This window comes from Arachis hypogaea, chromosome 7 (assembly GCF_003086295.3).
Source record: "Arachis hypogaea cultivar Tifrunner chromosome 7, arahy.Tifrunner.gnm2.J5K5, whole genome shotgun sequence".
In the NCBI taxonomy this organism is placed as follows: Eukaryota; Viridiplantae; Streptophyta; class Magnoliopsida; order Fabales; family Fabaceae; genus Arachis; species Arachis hypogaea.
In genome coordinates, this window is record NC_092042.1 from 23,710,290 (window position 1) to 23,724,315 (window position 14,026).

The following is a 14,026-nucleotide window of genomic DNA, read 5'->3' on the forward strand; positions in this document are numbered from 1 at the left end:
ATGTCCATTAGGACTTGGTCCAACCTTTGATTAAAGTTGACCCTTCTTGTGTAGGGGCGTTCATCACCTTGCATCATGGGTAAGTGAAACGCCAACCTCACATTTTCCGGACTAAAATCCAAGTATTTCCCCCAAACCATTGTGAGATAGTTCTTTGGATTCGGGTTCATACTTTGATCATGGTTCCTAGTGATCCATGCATTGGCATAGAACTCTTGAACCATCAATATTCCGACTTGTTGCATGGGGTTGGTTATGACTTCCCAACCTCTTCTTTGGATTTCATGTCGGATTTCCGGATACTCATTCTTTTTGAGCTTGAAAGGGACCTCGGGGATCACCTTCTTCTTTGCCACAACATCATAGAAGTGGTCTTGATGGCTTTTGGAGATGAATCTTTCCTTCTCCCATGACTCGGAGGTGGAAGCTTTTGTCTTCCCTTTTCCTTTTCTTGAGGATACTCCGGTCTTAGGTGCCATTGATGGTGAATGAAAAAAAAGCTTAGGCTTTTTACCACACCAAACGTAAAATTTGCTCGCCCTCGAGCAAGAAAGAAAAGAAAAGTAGAAGAAGAAGAAGAGAATTGGGTAGAGAGGGAGAGGAGTGGGTTCGGCTATATGAGAGAAGAAGGGGTTTGTGTTGTGTGAAAATGAAGAAGAAAGGAGAGGTATTTATAGGGAGAGGGAGGGTGGAAATTCGGCCATTTTGGGTGGGAATGGGTGGGAAATTGAATTTGAATTTTATGGAGGTAGGTGGGGTTTTATGGGGAAGAGGAGGTTGATGTGAATGGTGAATGGGGTAATTGGGAAGAGGAGTTGAGGTGATTGGTGAAGGGTTTTGGGAAGTGTGATATGGGGAAGAGTGAAAATGAGATTTGGATTAGGAGAGTGTGATTAGGATTAAAAGAAAAGGTAGGTGGGGATCCTGTGGGGTCCACAGATCCTGAGGTGAAAAGAAATACCATTCCTTCACCCTATAGACATGTAAATTGCCTTCATGCATCATTCTGGCGTTCAAACGCCCATTGGTGCATGTTCTGGGCGTTGAACGCCCATGTAATGCTTGTTTCTGGCGTTGAACGCCAGTTTCAAGCTTGTTTCTAGCGTTCAGCGCCAGTTTGTCCTCTGTGTGCACATCCTGGCGTTAAACGCCAGGTTGTTGCTTGTTTTGGGCGTTCAGCGCCAGAAAGATGCTCTGTTCTGGCGTTGAACGCCAGCCAGATGCATCTTACTGGCGTTGAACGCCAGTCTGCGCTGCCTCCAGGGTGAACAATTTTTTTCTTCTCTTTTTGACTCTGTTTTTAATTTTTTTGATTTTTTCGTGACTCCTCATGATCATGTACCTAATTAAACACAAAAATAACAAAGAAACAAAATAAAATAAAATTAGATAAATAAAATTGGGTTGCCTCCCAACAAGCGCTTCTTTAATGTCAATAGCTTGACAGTGGCTCTCATGGAGCCACAAGATGATCAGGTCAATTTTAGTGTGTGGTCTCCACACCAAACTTAGAGTTTGGTTGTGGCCTCACAACACCAAACTTAGAGTTTGACTGTGTGGGCTCTTCTTGACCTTGAACTGAGAGAAGCTCTTCATGCTTACTCTCTTTTGTCACAGAGGGATGGCCATGTGCCTTAAACACAAGGTAGTCCCCATTCAATTGAAGGACTAGCTCACCTCTGTTGACATCTATCACAGCTTCTGCTGTGGCTAGGAAATGTCTTCCTAGGATGATGGATTCATCATCTTCCTTCCTAGTGTCTAGGATTATGAAATCAGCAGGGATGTAAAGGCCTTCAACCTTTACTAGCACGTCCTCTACTGTCCCATAAGCTTGTCTTATTGACTTATCTGCCAATTGTAATGAGAACAAGGCAGGTTGCACCTCAATGATCCCTAGCTTCTCCATTACAGAGAGTGGCATCAGATTTATCCCTGACCCAAGATCACATAGAGCTTTTTCAAAGCTCATGGTGCCAATGGTGCAAGGTATTAAGAACTTGCCAGGGTCTTGTTTCTTTTGAGGTAGAGTTTTCTGAATCCAAGTATCTAGTTCACTAATGAGCAAGGGAGGTTCACTTTCCCAAGTCTCATTACCAAATAGCTTGGCATTCAGCTTCATGATAGCTCCTAAATATTGAGCAACTTGCTCTCCAGTCACATCTTCATCCTCTTCAGAGGATGAATATTCTTCAGAGCTCATGAAAGGCAGAAGGAGATTTAAGGGAATCTCTATGGTCTCTAGGTGAGCCTCAGATTCCTCAGGATCCTTAATAGGAAACTCCTTCTTGCTTGAAGGACGTCCCAGGAGGTCTTCCTCACTGGGATATTCGTCCTCCTCCTCCTTAGTGCATTCGGCCACTTTGATTAAATCAATGACTTTGCACTCTCCTTTTGGATTCTCTTCTGTATTGCTTGGGAGAATACTGGGAGGAGTTTCAATGACTTTCTTACTCAGCTGGCCCACTTGTGCCTCCAAATTTCTAATGGAGGATCTTGTTTCATTCATGAAACTGAAAGTGGCCTTTGACAGATCAGAGACTATATTGGCTAAATTAGAAGTGTTTTGTTCAGAATTCTCTGTCTGTTGCTGAGAAGATGATGGATATGGCTTGCTATTGCTCAGCCTATTGCGTCCACCATTGTTAAAGCCTTGTTGAGGCTTTTGTTGATCCTTCCAGGAGAAATTTGGATGATTTCTCCATGATGGGTTATAGGTGTTTCCATATGGTTCACCCATGTAATTAACCTCTGCCATGGCAGGGTTCTCAGGATCATAAGCTTCTTCAGAAGCTGCCTCTCTAGTACTATTGGATGCATGTTGCAATCCATTCAGATTTTGAGAGATCATGTTGACCTGTTGAGTCAACACTTTGTTCTGAGCCAATATGGCATTCAGAGCATCAATTTCAAGAACTCCTTTCTTCTGAGGTATCCCACTATTCACGGAATTCCTCTCAGAGGTGTACATGAACTGGTTGTTTGCAACCATGTCAATGAGTTCTTGAGCCTCTTCAGGCGTTTTCTTCAGGTGAATAGATCCACCTGAAGAATGATCCAGTGACATTTTCAAAAATTCAGAGAGACCATAGTAGAATATATCTAATAGGGTCCATTCTGAAAACATGTCAGATGGACATCTTTTGGTCAGCTGCTTGTATCTTTCCCAAGCTTCATAGAGGGATTCACCATCTTTTTGTTTGAAGGTTTGAACATCCACTCTCAGCTTGCTCAACTTTTGAGGAGGAAAGAATTTATCCAAGAAGGCAGTGACCAGCTTATCCCAGGAGTCCAGGCTATCCTTAGGTTGTGAATCCAACCATATTCTAGCTATGTCTCTTACAGCAAAAGGGAAAAGCACGAGTCTGTAGACTTCAGGATCAACTCCATTCGTCTTTACAGTCTCACAGATCTGCAAGAATTCAGTTAAAAACTGATAAGGATCTTCAGATGGAAGTCCATAAAACTTGCAGTTTTGTTGCATTAGTGCAACTAGTTGAGGCTTAAGCTCAAAGTTATTGGCTCCAATGGCAGGAATAGAGATGCTTCTTCCATCAAACTTGGATGTTGGCTTTGTGAAGTCACCAAGCATTCTCCTTGCATTATTATTATTATTATTTTCGGCTGCCATGTCCTTCTCTTGTTCGAAAATTTCTGAAAGGTTGTTTCTGGATTGTTGTAATTTAGCTTCTCTTAATTTTCTCTTCAGAGTCCTTTCAGGTTCTGGATCAACTTCAACAAGAGTGCCCTTTTCCCTGTTCCTGCTCATATGAAAGAGAAGAAAACAAGAAAAGAAAAAGGAATCCTCTATGTCACAGTATAGAGATTCCCTTATGTTAGTAGAAGAAGAAGGGGGTAGAAGAATCCAAATACAAGGGATATAAGAGATTCGGATTCTTAGATGAAGAGAGGTGAAGAGAAGTGTTAGTAATTAAATAATTAAATAGAATAAGAGAAGAGAAGAAAATTTTCGAAAATAATTTTTGAAAAAGAGGTTAGTAATTTTCGAAAATCAAAGACAAAATATAATTAAAATTAAAATTTAAAACAAAAAGAATTTTTGAAAAAGAGAGGGAGAATTTTCGAAAATAGAAGAGGGAGAAGTAGTTAGGTGGTTTTGAAAAAGATAAGAAACAAACAAAAAGTTAGTTAGTTGATTTGAAAAAGATTTGAAATCAAATTTTGAAAAAGATAAGGAGATAAGAAGTTAGATAAAAGATTTGAAATCAAATTTTGAAAAAGATAAAGTTTTTGAAAAAGATAAGATAAAAAGATAAAAAGATTTTTAAGAAAAAGATATTTTGAAAAAGATTTAATTTTTAAAATTGACTTAACTAACAAGAAACTACAAGATAAGATTCTAGAACTTTAAAGATTGAACCTTTCTTAACAAGAAAGTAACAAACTTCAAATTTTTGAACCAATCACATTACTTGTTAGTTAATTTCGAAAATTAGATATAAAAGATAAGATTTTTAAAATTTGAAATTTTGACTTGACTTGTAAGAAACAACTAATTTTGAAAATTTTTGACCAAGTCAACCCAAAATTTCGAAAATTTGGAGGGAAATAAGGAAAAGATATTTTTTTGATTTTTAAATTTTTAAAGAAAAACACAAAAATGACCCAAAACATGAAAATTTTGGATCAAGACACAAGATGCATGCAAGAATGCTATGAATGTCAAGATGAACACCAAGAACACTATGAAGATCATGATGAACATCAAGAACATAATTTTGAAAAATTTTTGATGCAAAGAAAACATACAAGACACCAAACTTAGAAATTTTTAATGCATGAAAAATATGAATGCAAAGATGCACATGAAAAACAAGAAACAACACAAAACAAGAAATCATCAAGATCAAACAAGAAGTCTTGTCAAGAACAACTTGAAGATCATGAAGAACACTATGAATGCATGAGATTTTCGAAAAATGCAAGAAAAATTTTTAAAAGCATGCAATTGACACCAAACTTAAAAATTAACACAAGACTCAAACAAGAAACACAAAATATTTTTGACTTTTATGATTTTCTAATTTTTTTTGTATTTTTATTAATTTTTTTGTTTTCGAAAATATTTTTGGAAAAACGAAAAATAAAAGAAAAATTTTGAAAAAGATTTTTGAAAAGAAAATTACCTAATCTGAGCAACAAGATGAACCGTCAGTTGTCCATACTCGAACAATCCCCGGCAACGGCGCCAAAAACTTGGTGGACGAAATTGTGATCACTGTTCTTTGATTTGCATTTACTGTAGAATTGTGGAACTTAGGATTTTTGGCACGAGTGGACACAACTCCGTTCAACTAACCAGCAAGTGTACTAGGTCGTCCAAGTAATAAACCTTACGTGAGTAAGGGTCGATCCCACAGAGATTGTTGGTATGAAGCAAGCTATGGTCACCTTGTAAATCTCAGTTAGGCAGATTAAAATAGTTTATGGGTTTAGAAAATAAAGATAAAAGAATAGATTAAATAAAAGGATAGAAGACTTATGTAGATTCATTGGTGAGAATTTCAGATAAGCGAATGGAGATGCTGTATGGCTCAAGGACGCCTGCCTTCCTACTGCTCCTATTCAATCCTTCTTACTCCTTTCCATGGCAAGCTTTGTTTAGGGGTTCACCATCAACTGTGGCTACTTTCATCCTCTCGGGAAAATGATCCTATGCGGTTGTCAGTCGCACGGCTAATCGTCTGGAGGCATCACCCATGGCTGATGGCTACATCCCATCCTCGCAGTGAAAACTAATGCTCACGCACTCTGTCACAGTACGGCTAATCACCGGTTGGTTCCCGCTCCTACTAGAATAGAATCCCTTGATTCTTTTGCGTCTGTCACTAACGCCCAGCAGGTTACAAGTTTGAAGCACGTCACAGTCATTTATTACCGAAATCCTACTCGGAATACCACAGACAAGGTGAGACTTTCCGGATTCCCAGGATCCTACTCGGAATACCACAGACAAGGTGAGACTTTCCGGATCCTCATAAATGCCGCCATCTATCTAGCTTATACCACGAAGATTCTGTTGGGGAATCTAAGAGATACGCATTCAAGCTCTGTTGCATGTAGAACGGAAGTGGTTGTCAATCACGCGCGTTCATAAGTGAGAATGATAATGAGGGTAATCTGACTCATAACATTCATCATATTCTTGGGTACGAATGAATATCTTGGAATAAGAATAAGAGAGATTTGAATAAAAGATAATAGAACTTCATTAATACTTGAGGTACAGCAGAGCTCCACACCCTTAATCTATAGTGTGCAGAAACTCCACCGTTGAAAATACATAAGCAAAGGGTTCAGGCATGGCCGAATGGCCAGCCCTCTCCTAACGTGATCAATGATCTCCTAGGATGAAGAATAAAATAAAACTGAGACCAAAGATGTCTAATACAATAGATAAATGTCCTATATATACTAGACTAGCTACTAGGGTTTACATGAGTAAGTAATTGATGCATAAATCCACTTCGGGGCCCACTTGGTGTATGCTTGGGCTGAGCTTGATCAATCCACGAGTAGAGGCATTTCTTGGCGTCAAACTCCAGGTTATGACGTGTTTTGGGCGTTCAACTCCGGATCATGACGTTTTTCTGGCGTTTAACTCCAGACAGTAGCGTGTACTTGGCGTTGAACGCCAAGTTACGTCGTCATTTTTCGAATAAAGTATGGACTATTATATATTGCTGGAAAGCCCTGGATGTCTACTTTCCAACGCCGTTGAGAGCGCGCCAATTGGAGTTCTGTAGCTCCAGAAAATTCATTTCGAGTGCAGGGAGGTCAGATTCCAACAACATCAGAAGTCCTTTTGTCAGCCTTCTTCAGAGTTTTGCTCAAATCCCTCAATTTCAGTCAGAATTTACCTGAAATCACAGAAAAACACACAAACTCATAGTAAAGTCCAGAAATGTGAATTTAGCATAAAAACTAATGAAAACATCCCTAAAAGTAGCTTAAACTTACTAAAAACTATATAAAAACAATGCCAAAAAGCGTATATATTATCCGCTCATCAGTCGTTTTTGTCGTGTTGTTTTTTGCATGGTTGCTTCTTTTGGTTTGGTATGCTGATTACTGACTAACTTGTTTATTTCTTGTTGTAGTGGGGATGCCTGCCAAAGTGACCAGTCTCGAAAACTTGTTGAAAAATTTCTTAGCAGAAAGTGATGGTGAGAAAGCCGACAATCAATCGGTAGTTCCTCCTGGGAATGAGGGGGATCAAGCGGCGCCCTCACCTCGTGACGTCGCCATGTCGGACAAGCTTGTCAATGCGACGCGTGATTCCCCCGTCCTTAAGGAGGTGGCTGGTACCGGGCACTCGTCTTCCGCTCAGCAAGCTGAGGATGATGACTTGAGGGTCATTCCTATTCCTAAGAGACAAAGGTCGCATTCTAGTCCCGAAGGGGTCCTTACCGTAATGGAGAGGAACTTCGATACCGGGTCGTTTATAAACTCTCAATTACTTCATGGCACGGAGGAACACTTCCATGGTACCGACCTTGCAGGGCAGGCAAGATGGATGTATCGCACCCTCCTCCGTGGTGCAGCCATAGCTCGGAAAGTTGAGTTTGAGTTGTCGGGTATGGCGTCGCTGCATCAGAAGCTCGAGTCTGCTGCCACAGCCAACAATAAATTCAAGGCTCAAGTTAAAACACTCCAGGGACAGCTAACCGAGGCGAAGGAGAAGCTTAAGACTGCCGAGGAGAAGGCCGCGTCTGCTGAAGAAAAGTTGAAGACTACCGATGCCTCCGTATCTTGTCTGACTGAGTGAAAAATGACTTTGGAAAGCCAGCTGAGTGCCGCGCAAGGTCGAGTGGTCACCTTGGAAAAGAAACGGGATACGGCCGTTACGGCTGCTAAGACTGCTCAGGACGAGATTGAGGGACTCAGGAAGAAACACAAGGAGGTTAGAGAGCAAGGAAAGAGTGCGATCTTCATGACTAAGGAGGCTCTTAAGGCTCAAGTGAAGATCGTGGCTCCGGACTTCGATACATCGACAATCGGGGTTTTCAAGATGATTAAGGACGGCAAGCTTGTTAATATGCCAAGGAAGTGAGCTTTTGTACCTTGTGTTTTTCGTGGCCTTGTTGTAGAACTTTTGAAACTTTTTGTCATACTCTATTAGCCGTTTGGTTGGTTTGTGGATATCGCATTTTCCAGTTTATCTGGTAGTGCTTACGTTTTGTTTTGTTTTCGTTTTGTCGTTTGTATGCCTTGTTCCTCGTGTACTGGTTGCTCGTTTATTCGTTTACCGTTTTGTTGGTATCTTTGGTGAGGCTGTGTCGTGGCTTTATTATTATTGTGGCCATTTGTTATGGCTTTTTAACTTGGTTGGCTCCCGGGGTGCCATGTCGTTACTCTGTTTACCGTTTGTTATGAGGAACATTTTGTTGTGGGATGTGTAGTTGAGGAAAAGTAAAAGGAAAATTTTGTTAAGTAAATATTAATCGGCAATAAAGTAGGTCTATAGCCATGGTAAGAGTTTTAGGAACAACGAATTACTAAACCCGCCGAACCGCCTAGCCGGTGCGTTCGAGCTAGGAATAAAATCTCCTCAAGTTACCTGCATTCCATGTTCTCGGTATCTCCTTGCCGTCGAGCTTCTCCAATTTGTAGGCGCCTTTGCCGAGCACCTCTTTGACCCTATAGGGGCCTTCCCAATTTGTCGCTAATTTTCCTTCTCCTCGGGTCGGTAGCCCTATGTCGTTGCGTCGTAAGACCAGGTCATTTTTTCCGAACTCCCTCTTGAGCACTTTGGCATTGTAACGCAGAGCCATTCTCTGCTTTAGCGCTATTTCTGTCAAATGGGCAATCTCTCTGGCCTCATCTACCAAGTCTTTTTCCACTGCTTCTTCTACTCCCTTTAGAAGTAGCCGCGGGCTCGGCTCGCTGATTTCCACGGGTATCATCGCGTCCACCCCGTATGTCATGCGGAAGGGGGTTTCACCCATTGAAGACTGCTCGGTTGTTCGGTAAGACCAAAGGACTAAAGCAAGTTCCTCGGCCCATGTACCTTTTTTGTCACCCAGCCGCTTCTTGAGGCCCTGTAAAATGACTTTATTAGCAGACTCGACTTGCCCATTCGTCTGGGGGTGTTCTACTGAAGAGAACTTCTACTTTATACCCAGGTCATTGAGGAATTCTATGAACTTTTTGTCGGTGAATTACGTCCTGTTATCTGAGATGATGACTTCTAGGATGCCGAATCGAGTTATCACCTGTCTCCACATGAACTTTTGACAATTGGATGAGGATATGCTGGCCAGTGGTTCGGCCTCTATCCATTTGGTGTAATAGTCGATGGTGACTATGAGATATTTAACTTGCCCTGGGCCAACCGGGAAAGGTCCCAAGAGGTCCACTCCCCATTGTCCAAAGGGTCGGGAGGTCATCAGCAAGCTGAGTTCGGAAGCCGGTGCTCTATGAAAGTTGGCGTTCTCTTGACACTTTGCGCATTTCCTCACAAATTCTTTGGAATCTTCCATCATCGATGGCCAGTAGTATCTAGCTCCAATGAGCTTTCTCGCCAGGGCTTTACCCCAATATGGTGGCCGCAGCATCCTTCGTGGACTTTCCTAAGCATGTAATCCGTCTGTCCCTGTATGGTCGTGCATTTGGCTGCCTCCCTTCTCAACGCTTTGGCTACTTTCTCGTCGTCAGGGAGTTTGCCGCTTTCGAGAAAATCGACGATAGGGTCCAACCAAGAGGGACGTATCTTTGTCAGGTGGAGGGTGACTACTGGTTCCTTTAGCATACCTTGGATGAGAGATCGGTTGCCCACCCCTGGTTTTGTGCTTGCTAGCTTGGATAGGAGGTCTGCTCGTGTGTTCCTTTTGTAGCTGCGAGTCTCTGGCTTGGTAGCTCCCGTTTACTTGCGAGGTGACGACCTGCAAGTCACAGCACACCTCCAATCTCGTTGCCTCGACTTCACGAGCTAGGATCAGGCCCCCCAAGAGGGTCTCGTATTCCGCTTGGTTGTTTGATACCGAGAACTCAAATTTGATCGATTGCTCGTATACAACTCTGGCAGGACTTTCCAAGATGACCCCGGCTCCTCCGGACTTTTGGTTGGAGGCTCCGTCTACGTGGAGTCTCCACCGAACGCCCGTTTCCTCGGTGGGGTCCCCCGTTACTTCTACCAAGAAGTCGACCATTTCTTGTGCCTTAATTGCGTGTCGGGGCTCATACCGCAGGTTGTACTGGGAGAGTTCAATGGCCCAAGTCATCATTTTTCCCGCTAAATCGGGTTTTTGGAGTACTTGACGGATTCCCTGGTCCGTTCTCATGACGATCTGGTGGCCTTGGAAATATTGCCTTAGTCTGCGGGAGGAGGTCAAGAGTGCCAGTGCCAGTTTTTCCAGTTTACTGAACCGCGGTTCTGCTCCTTGTAGCGCTCTACTCACGAAGTAGATCAGCTGTTGAGCCTTTCCTTCTTCCCGCACCAGGACTGCCGCAAGCGCCTCCTCCGTTATAGCCAGGTATCGGTAAAGTGGTTCTCCGACCTTGGGCTTCTTGAGTACGGGGGGTGCTGCCAGGATCTCCTTGAAGTGTTTGAATGCCTCCTCGAACGCAGGGGTCCATTCGAACGCTATTCATTTCCTTGTCAGATTGAAGAAAGGTAGAGCTTTTACCGCCGACGCTCCGAGGAAGCGAGACAGCGCGGTGAGCCTTCTTGCCAGCCTCTGGACGTCTTTGATGCAGCCTGGGCTCTTCATTTGTAATATCGCTTGGCATTTTTCGGGGTTGGCTTCTACCCCTCTTTGAGTGATCATAAATCCCAGGAATTTTCCGGCCTCTGTGGCAAAGGCACACTTGAGCGGGTTGAGCCTCATGCCGTGTTGTCGGAGGGATGCGAATACGTTCCTCAAGTCGCTCAGGAGATCATCTGGTCGGGTGGTCTTCGCGAGGATGTCGTCTATATAAACTTCTACCGTCTTGCCTATGAGGTCGCTGAATATTTTGTTCATCAATCTCTGGTATGTGGCCCCCGCGTTTTTCAGGCCAAAGGCATCACCTTATAGTAGTAGATTCATGTCAGTGTTATGAATGTTGTTTTGTCCTCATCAGGCCGGTGCATCAGTATCTGATTGCAGCCAGAGTAGGCGTCCATAAAGCTCAGATACTGGTAGCCTGCCGCCGCATCAACAAGCGCGTCAATGTTGGGAAGGGATAGCAATCCTTGGGGCATGCTTTATTAAGATCGGAGTAATCTACACACATTCTCCATCTCCCATTGTGCTTTTTTACCAGGACAACATTCGACAACCAGGTCGAGTAGTCTAGTTCTCGGATAAAACCTGCTTCTAGGAGGCTGGCCGTTTGCCTGGCCACCTCCTCTGCTCTTTCCTCGATATCTTCCTTCTCCTCTGGGCCACTAGTCGAGCTTCAGGCTTGACGGCCAAGCGGTGTGACATGAGATTAGGGTCTATGCCCGGCATGTCGGCTAGCGTCCAGGCGAACAGATCACCATTAGCCCTGATCATTTCTATCAAGGGCTCTTTCAATTCATGGGGGAAGTTTCTATTTACGAACGTGAATTTTTCCTCCGTGTCCCCGACCCTAAACTTCTCCAGATTCCCCTCTAGCTTGGGTCTGGGCTTGTCGTCGACCCTAGCGTCCAGGTCGGCGAGGAACACTCCTGATGCTTCTTTGGATTTTTTTCTCAAGGAGAGGCTGGCATTGTCGCAAGCGACTGCCGTTTCTCATTCTCCTTTAATGGATCCCACAAATCCGTCGTCCGTGACAAACTTCATCACTAGCAGCTTTGTACTGATCACTGTCCGAACATCTTTAATGGTCTTCCTTCCTAGGATGATGTTGTAGGCCGTGGAGTCCCTCAGAACTACGAACTCAGCCATTACCGATCTCCTTGCTTGTCCTTGTCCCACAGAGATCAGTAGGGAGATTATCCCGTCTGGCTTGATGAAGTGATCACCAAGCCCTACGACACTGTACTGGTGAGTAGTTAGGTCAGCATTTCGTAGGCCTAATGCGTCGAACACGTTGCGAAAGATAATGTTCGAGTCTGCCCCTGTGTCTATAAGGATTCGTTTGACGAGACCGGTTCTGACCCTGGCCTTGATGACCATGGGGGGACTTTCCAGGATCTCGTCAAACCATTGGTCTTCTGGACCAAAAGATATGGGTGGGGCTCTTTTGGGGATTCGCGAAGATGAGGAGGAGATAGCCAGTATTTTGGCGTCTTTTTTGTGCGCCGATCTCGACGTTGGGGCTGTGTTTCTCGCGGTCACTACATTCACTACGGTAAGGCCGTGGTCGTCGTCCCTTGGCTCCTGCCGTTGCTTCACCGTTCGGGTCTTGTCTTCCCCATTGTGGTCGCAATTTCGTCTTCTCGGCTCTCTGATGAGGTGGGAGAATTCGGCTAGTTTTCCATCCCTGATTGCTTGTTCCAGTGCATCTTTCAGGTCGAAGCAGTCCTGCGTTTTGTGTCCATAGCCCTTATGGTAATCACAGTAGATGCTCTCGTTTCCCTCAGATCGGTCCTTCAAAGGTCGGAGCTTTGACAAGATTCCCTTTTCGGCTATTTGTTGATAAACTTCTATGATGGAGAGGGCGAGAGGAGTGTAGTTGGTGAATTTTCCAACACGAGGAAACGGTCTGGGTGCCTTGCTCGGTCCGCCGTCTCTGGCATGCTCCTTCTATCTTTCTCCGTTGCCGTGTTGCCTGGGTTGAGTGTAGGAGGGTTGCCGCTTGTTGGCGGCCACAACTCGACTGACCTCCTCGTCATTAATGTATTTGCGGTATACTGTCTGGATTTCTTGCATCGTCCAGACTGGCTTTGTGGTGAGGTACTTTTTGAAGTCCTCGTTAAGGAGCCCGTTCGTCAGGCAGAGACTCACCACTGAATCGGTTAACCCCTCGATCTCCAGGCATTCATCGTTGAAGCGATCTAAGTACTTCCTGGTCATGTCATCGGTTTTCTGAGTGACACCAAGCAGATTGATCGGGTGTTTTGCCTTTGCAATCCTGGTGGTGAATTGTGCTAAGAAGGCGCGACTGACATCTGAGAAGCCGGTCACGGAGCCCTGGGGGATGCTATTGAACCACCGTATCGCAGAGCCTGCTAGGGTGAACAGGAAGGCGCGACACCTTACTTCTTCTCCCACTCCCTCCAGGTTTATTCTGGCCTCGAAGTCCGTGAGGTGCTCTTGTGGATCTTGAGTTCCGTCATACCTCATGTCCGTTGGTTTGTTAAAGTGCTTTGGCAACCGGACTTCGAGGATGGAACGATGGAATGGGGTGGCGCCCATGATTACGGGTCGCCGTGTTTGATAAACCCCATTTTTAGGGTTTATCTTGTATTGAATTTAGAGTATATTGATGACCTTCTCTCGCATTTAGCCTATGAATTAGCATGGTTTTGTAATCTCTCCCGTATTTGTGCTTAAGTGTAAAAACATGCTTTTTAAGCCTCATTTTGATGAATTTTAATTCCTCTTTGATTCCATAAGATGCCTTAATGTGTTTGCTAGTAATTCCAAGATTGAAATAGGCTAGGCATGGATCAAAGGGAGCAAGAAAGGAAGCATACAAGTAGAGAGAAGCATAAAAAGTTAAAGAAGCGAAATCAGCCAAGCACGCGCACGCTCACAAGGCGCTCGCGCGCACATTGCAGAATTGGCCGGGGACGCGCACGCGTACCGTGCGCGCACGCGTCGCAGTCCGAACATGACTTCATTAAAGCAACACGTGCCTGGCGATTTTGAAGGGTTTCTGAACCCATTTTGGCGCCAATTGCTGATAGAAAGGAATAAAAGGATCAAGGATTGAAGGGGGGAAGAGAGGAATCTATGAATGAAATAGCATCATTAGTTTTAGTTGAGAGTTAGTTTCTAGAAAGAGAAGCTCTCACTTCTCTCTAGGATTAGGATTAGGCTTAGTTCTTAGATCTAGATTTTAATTCATCTTCTTCTACTTCTATCCTCTTAATTCCTTGTTGTTACATTCATCTTCCTCTATTCTTTTGTTGCAATTTCCTTTATGTTGT

At 43.9% G+C, this 14,026-nt stretch overlaps 2 protein-coding genes across 2 annotated transcripts; both read right to left on the reverse strand.

Moving 5' to 3' along the window:
- Positions 1-8,555: 8,555 nt before the first annotated feature.
- On the reverse strand, positions 8,556-9,578 carry LOC140174324 (uncharacterized). The gene is made up of 2 exons (XM_072198760.1): positions 9,357-9,578; positions 8,556-9,062 (listed from the first exon to the last, which is right to left on the reverse strand). Exons 1-2 carry the CDS (start codon positions 9,576-9,578, stop codon positions 8,556-8,558), a joined length of 729 nt encoding a protein of 242 aa, XP_072054861.1.
- Positions 9,579-11,720: 2,142 nt separating this feature from the next.
- On the reverse strand, positions 11,721-13,289 carry LOC112701292 (uncharacterized). The gene is made up of 2 exons (XM_025752070.1): positions 12,756-13,289; positions 11,721-12,536 (listed from the first exon to the last, which is right to left on the reverse strand). Exons 1-2 carry the CDS (start codon positions 13,287-13,289, stop codon positions 11,721-11,723), a joined length of 1,350 nt encoding a protein of 449 aa, XP_025607855.1.
- Between the last annotated feature and the right edge of the window lie 737 nt (positions 13,290-14,026).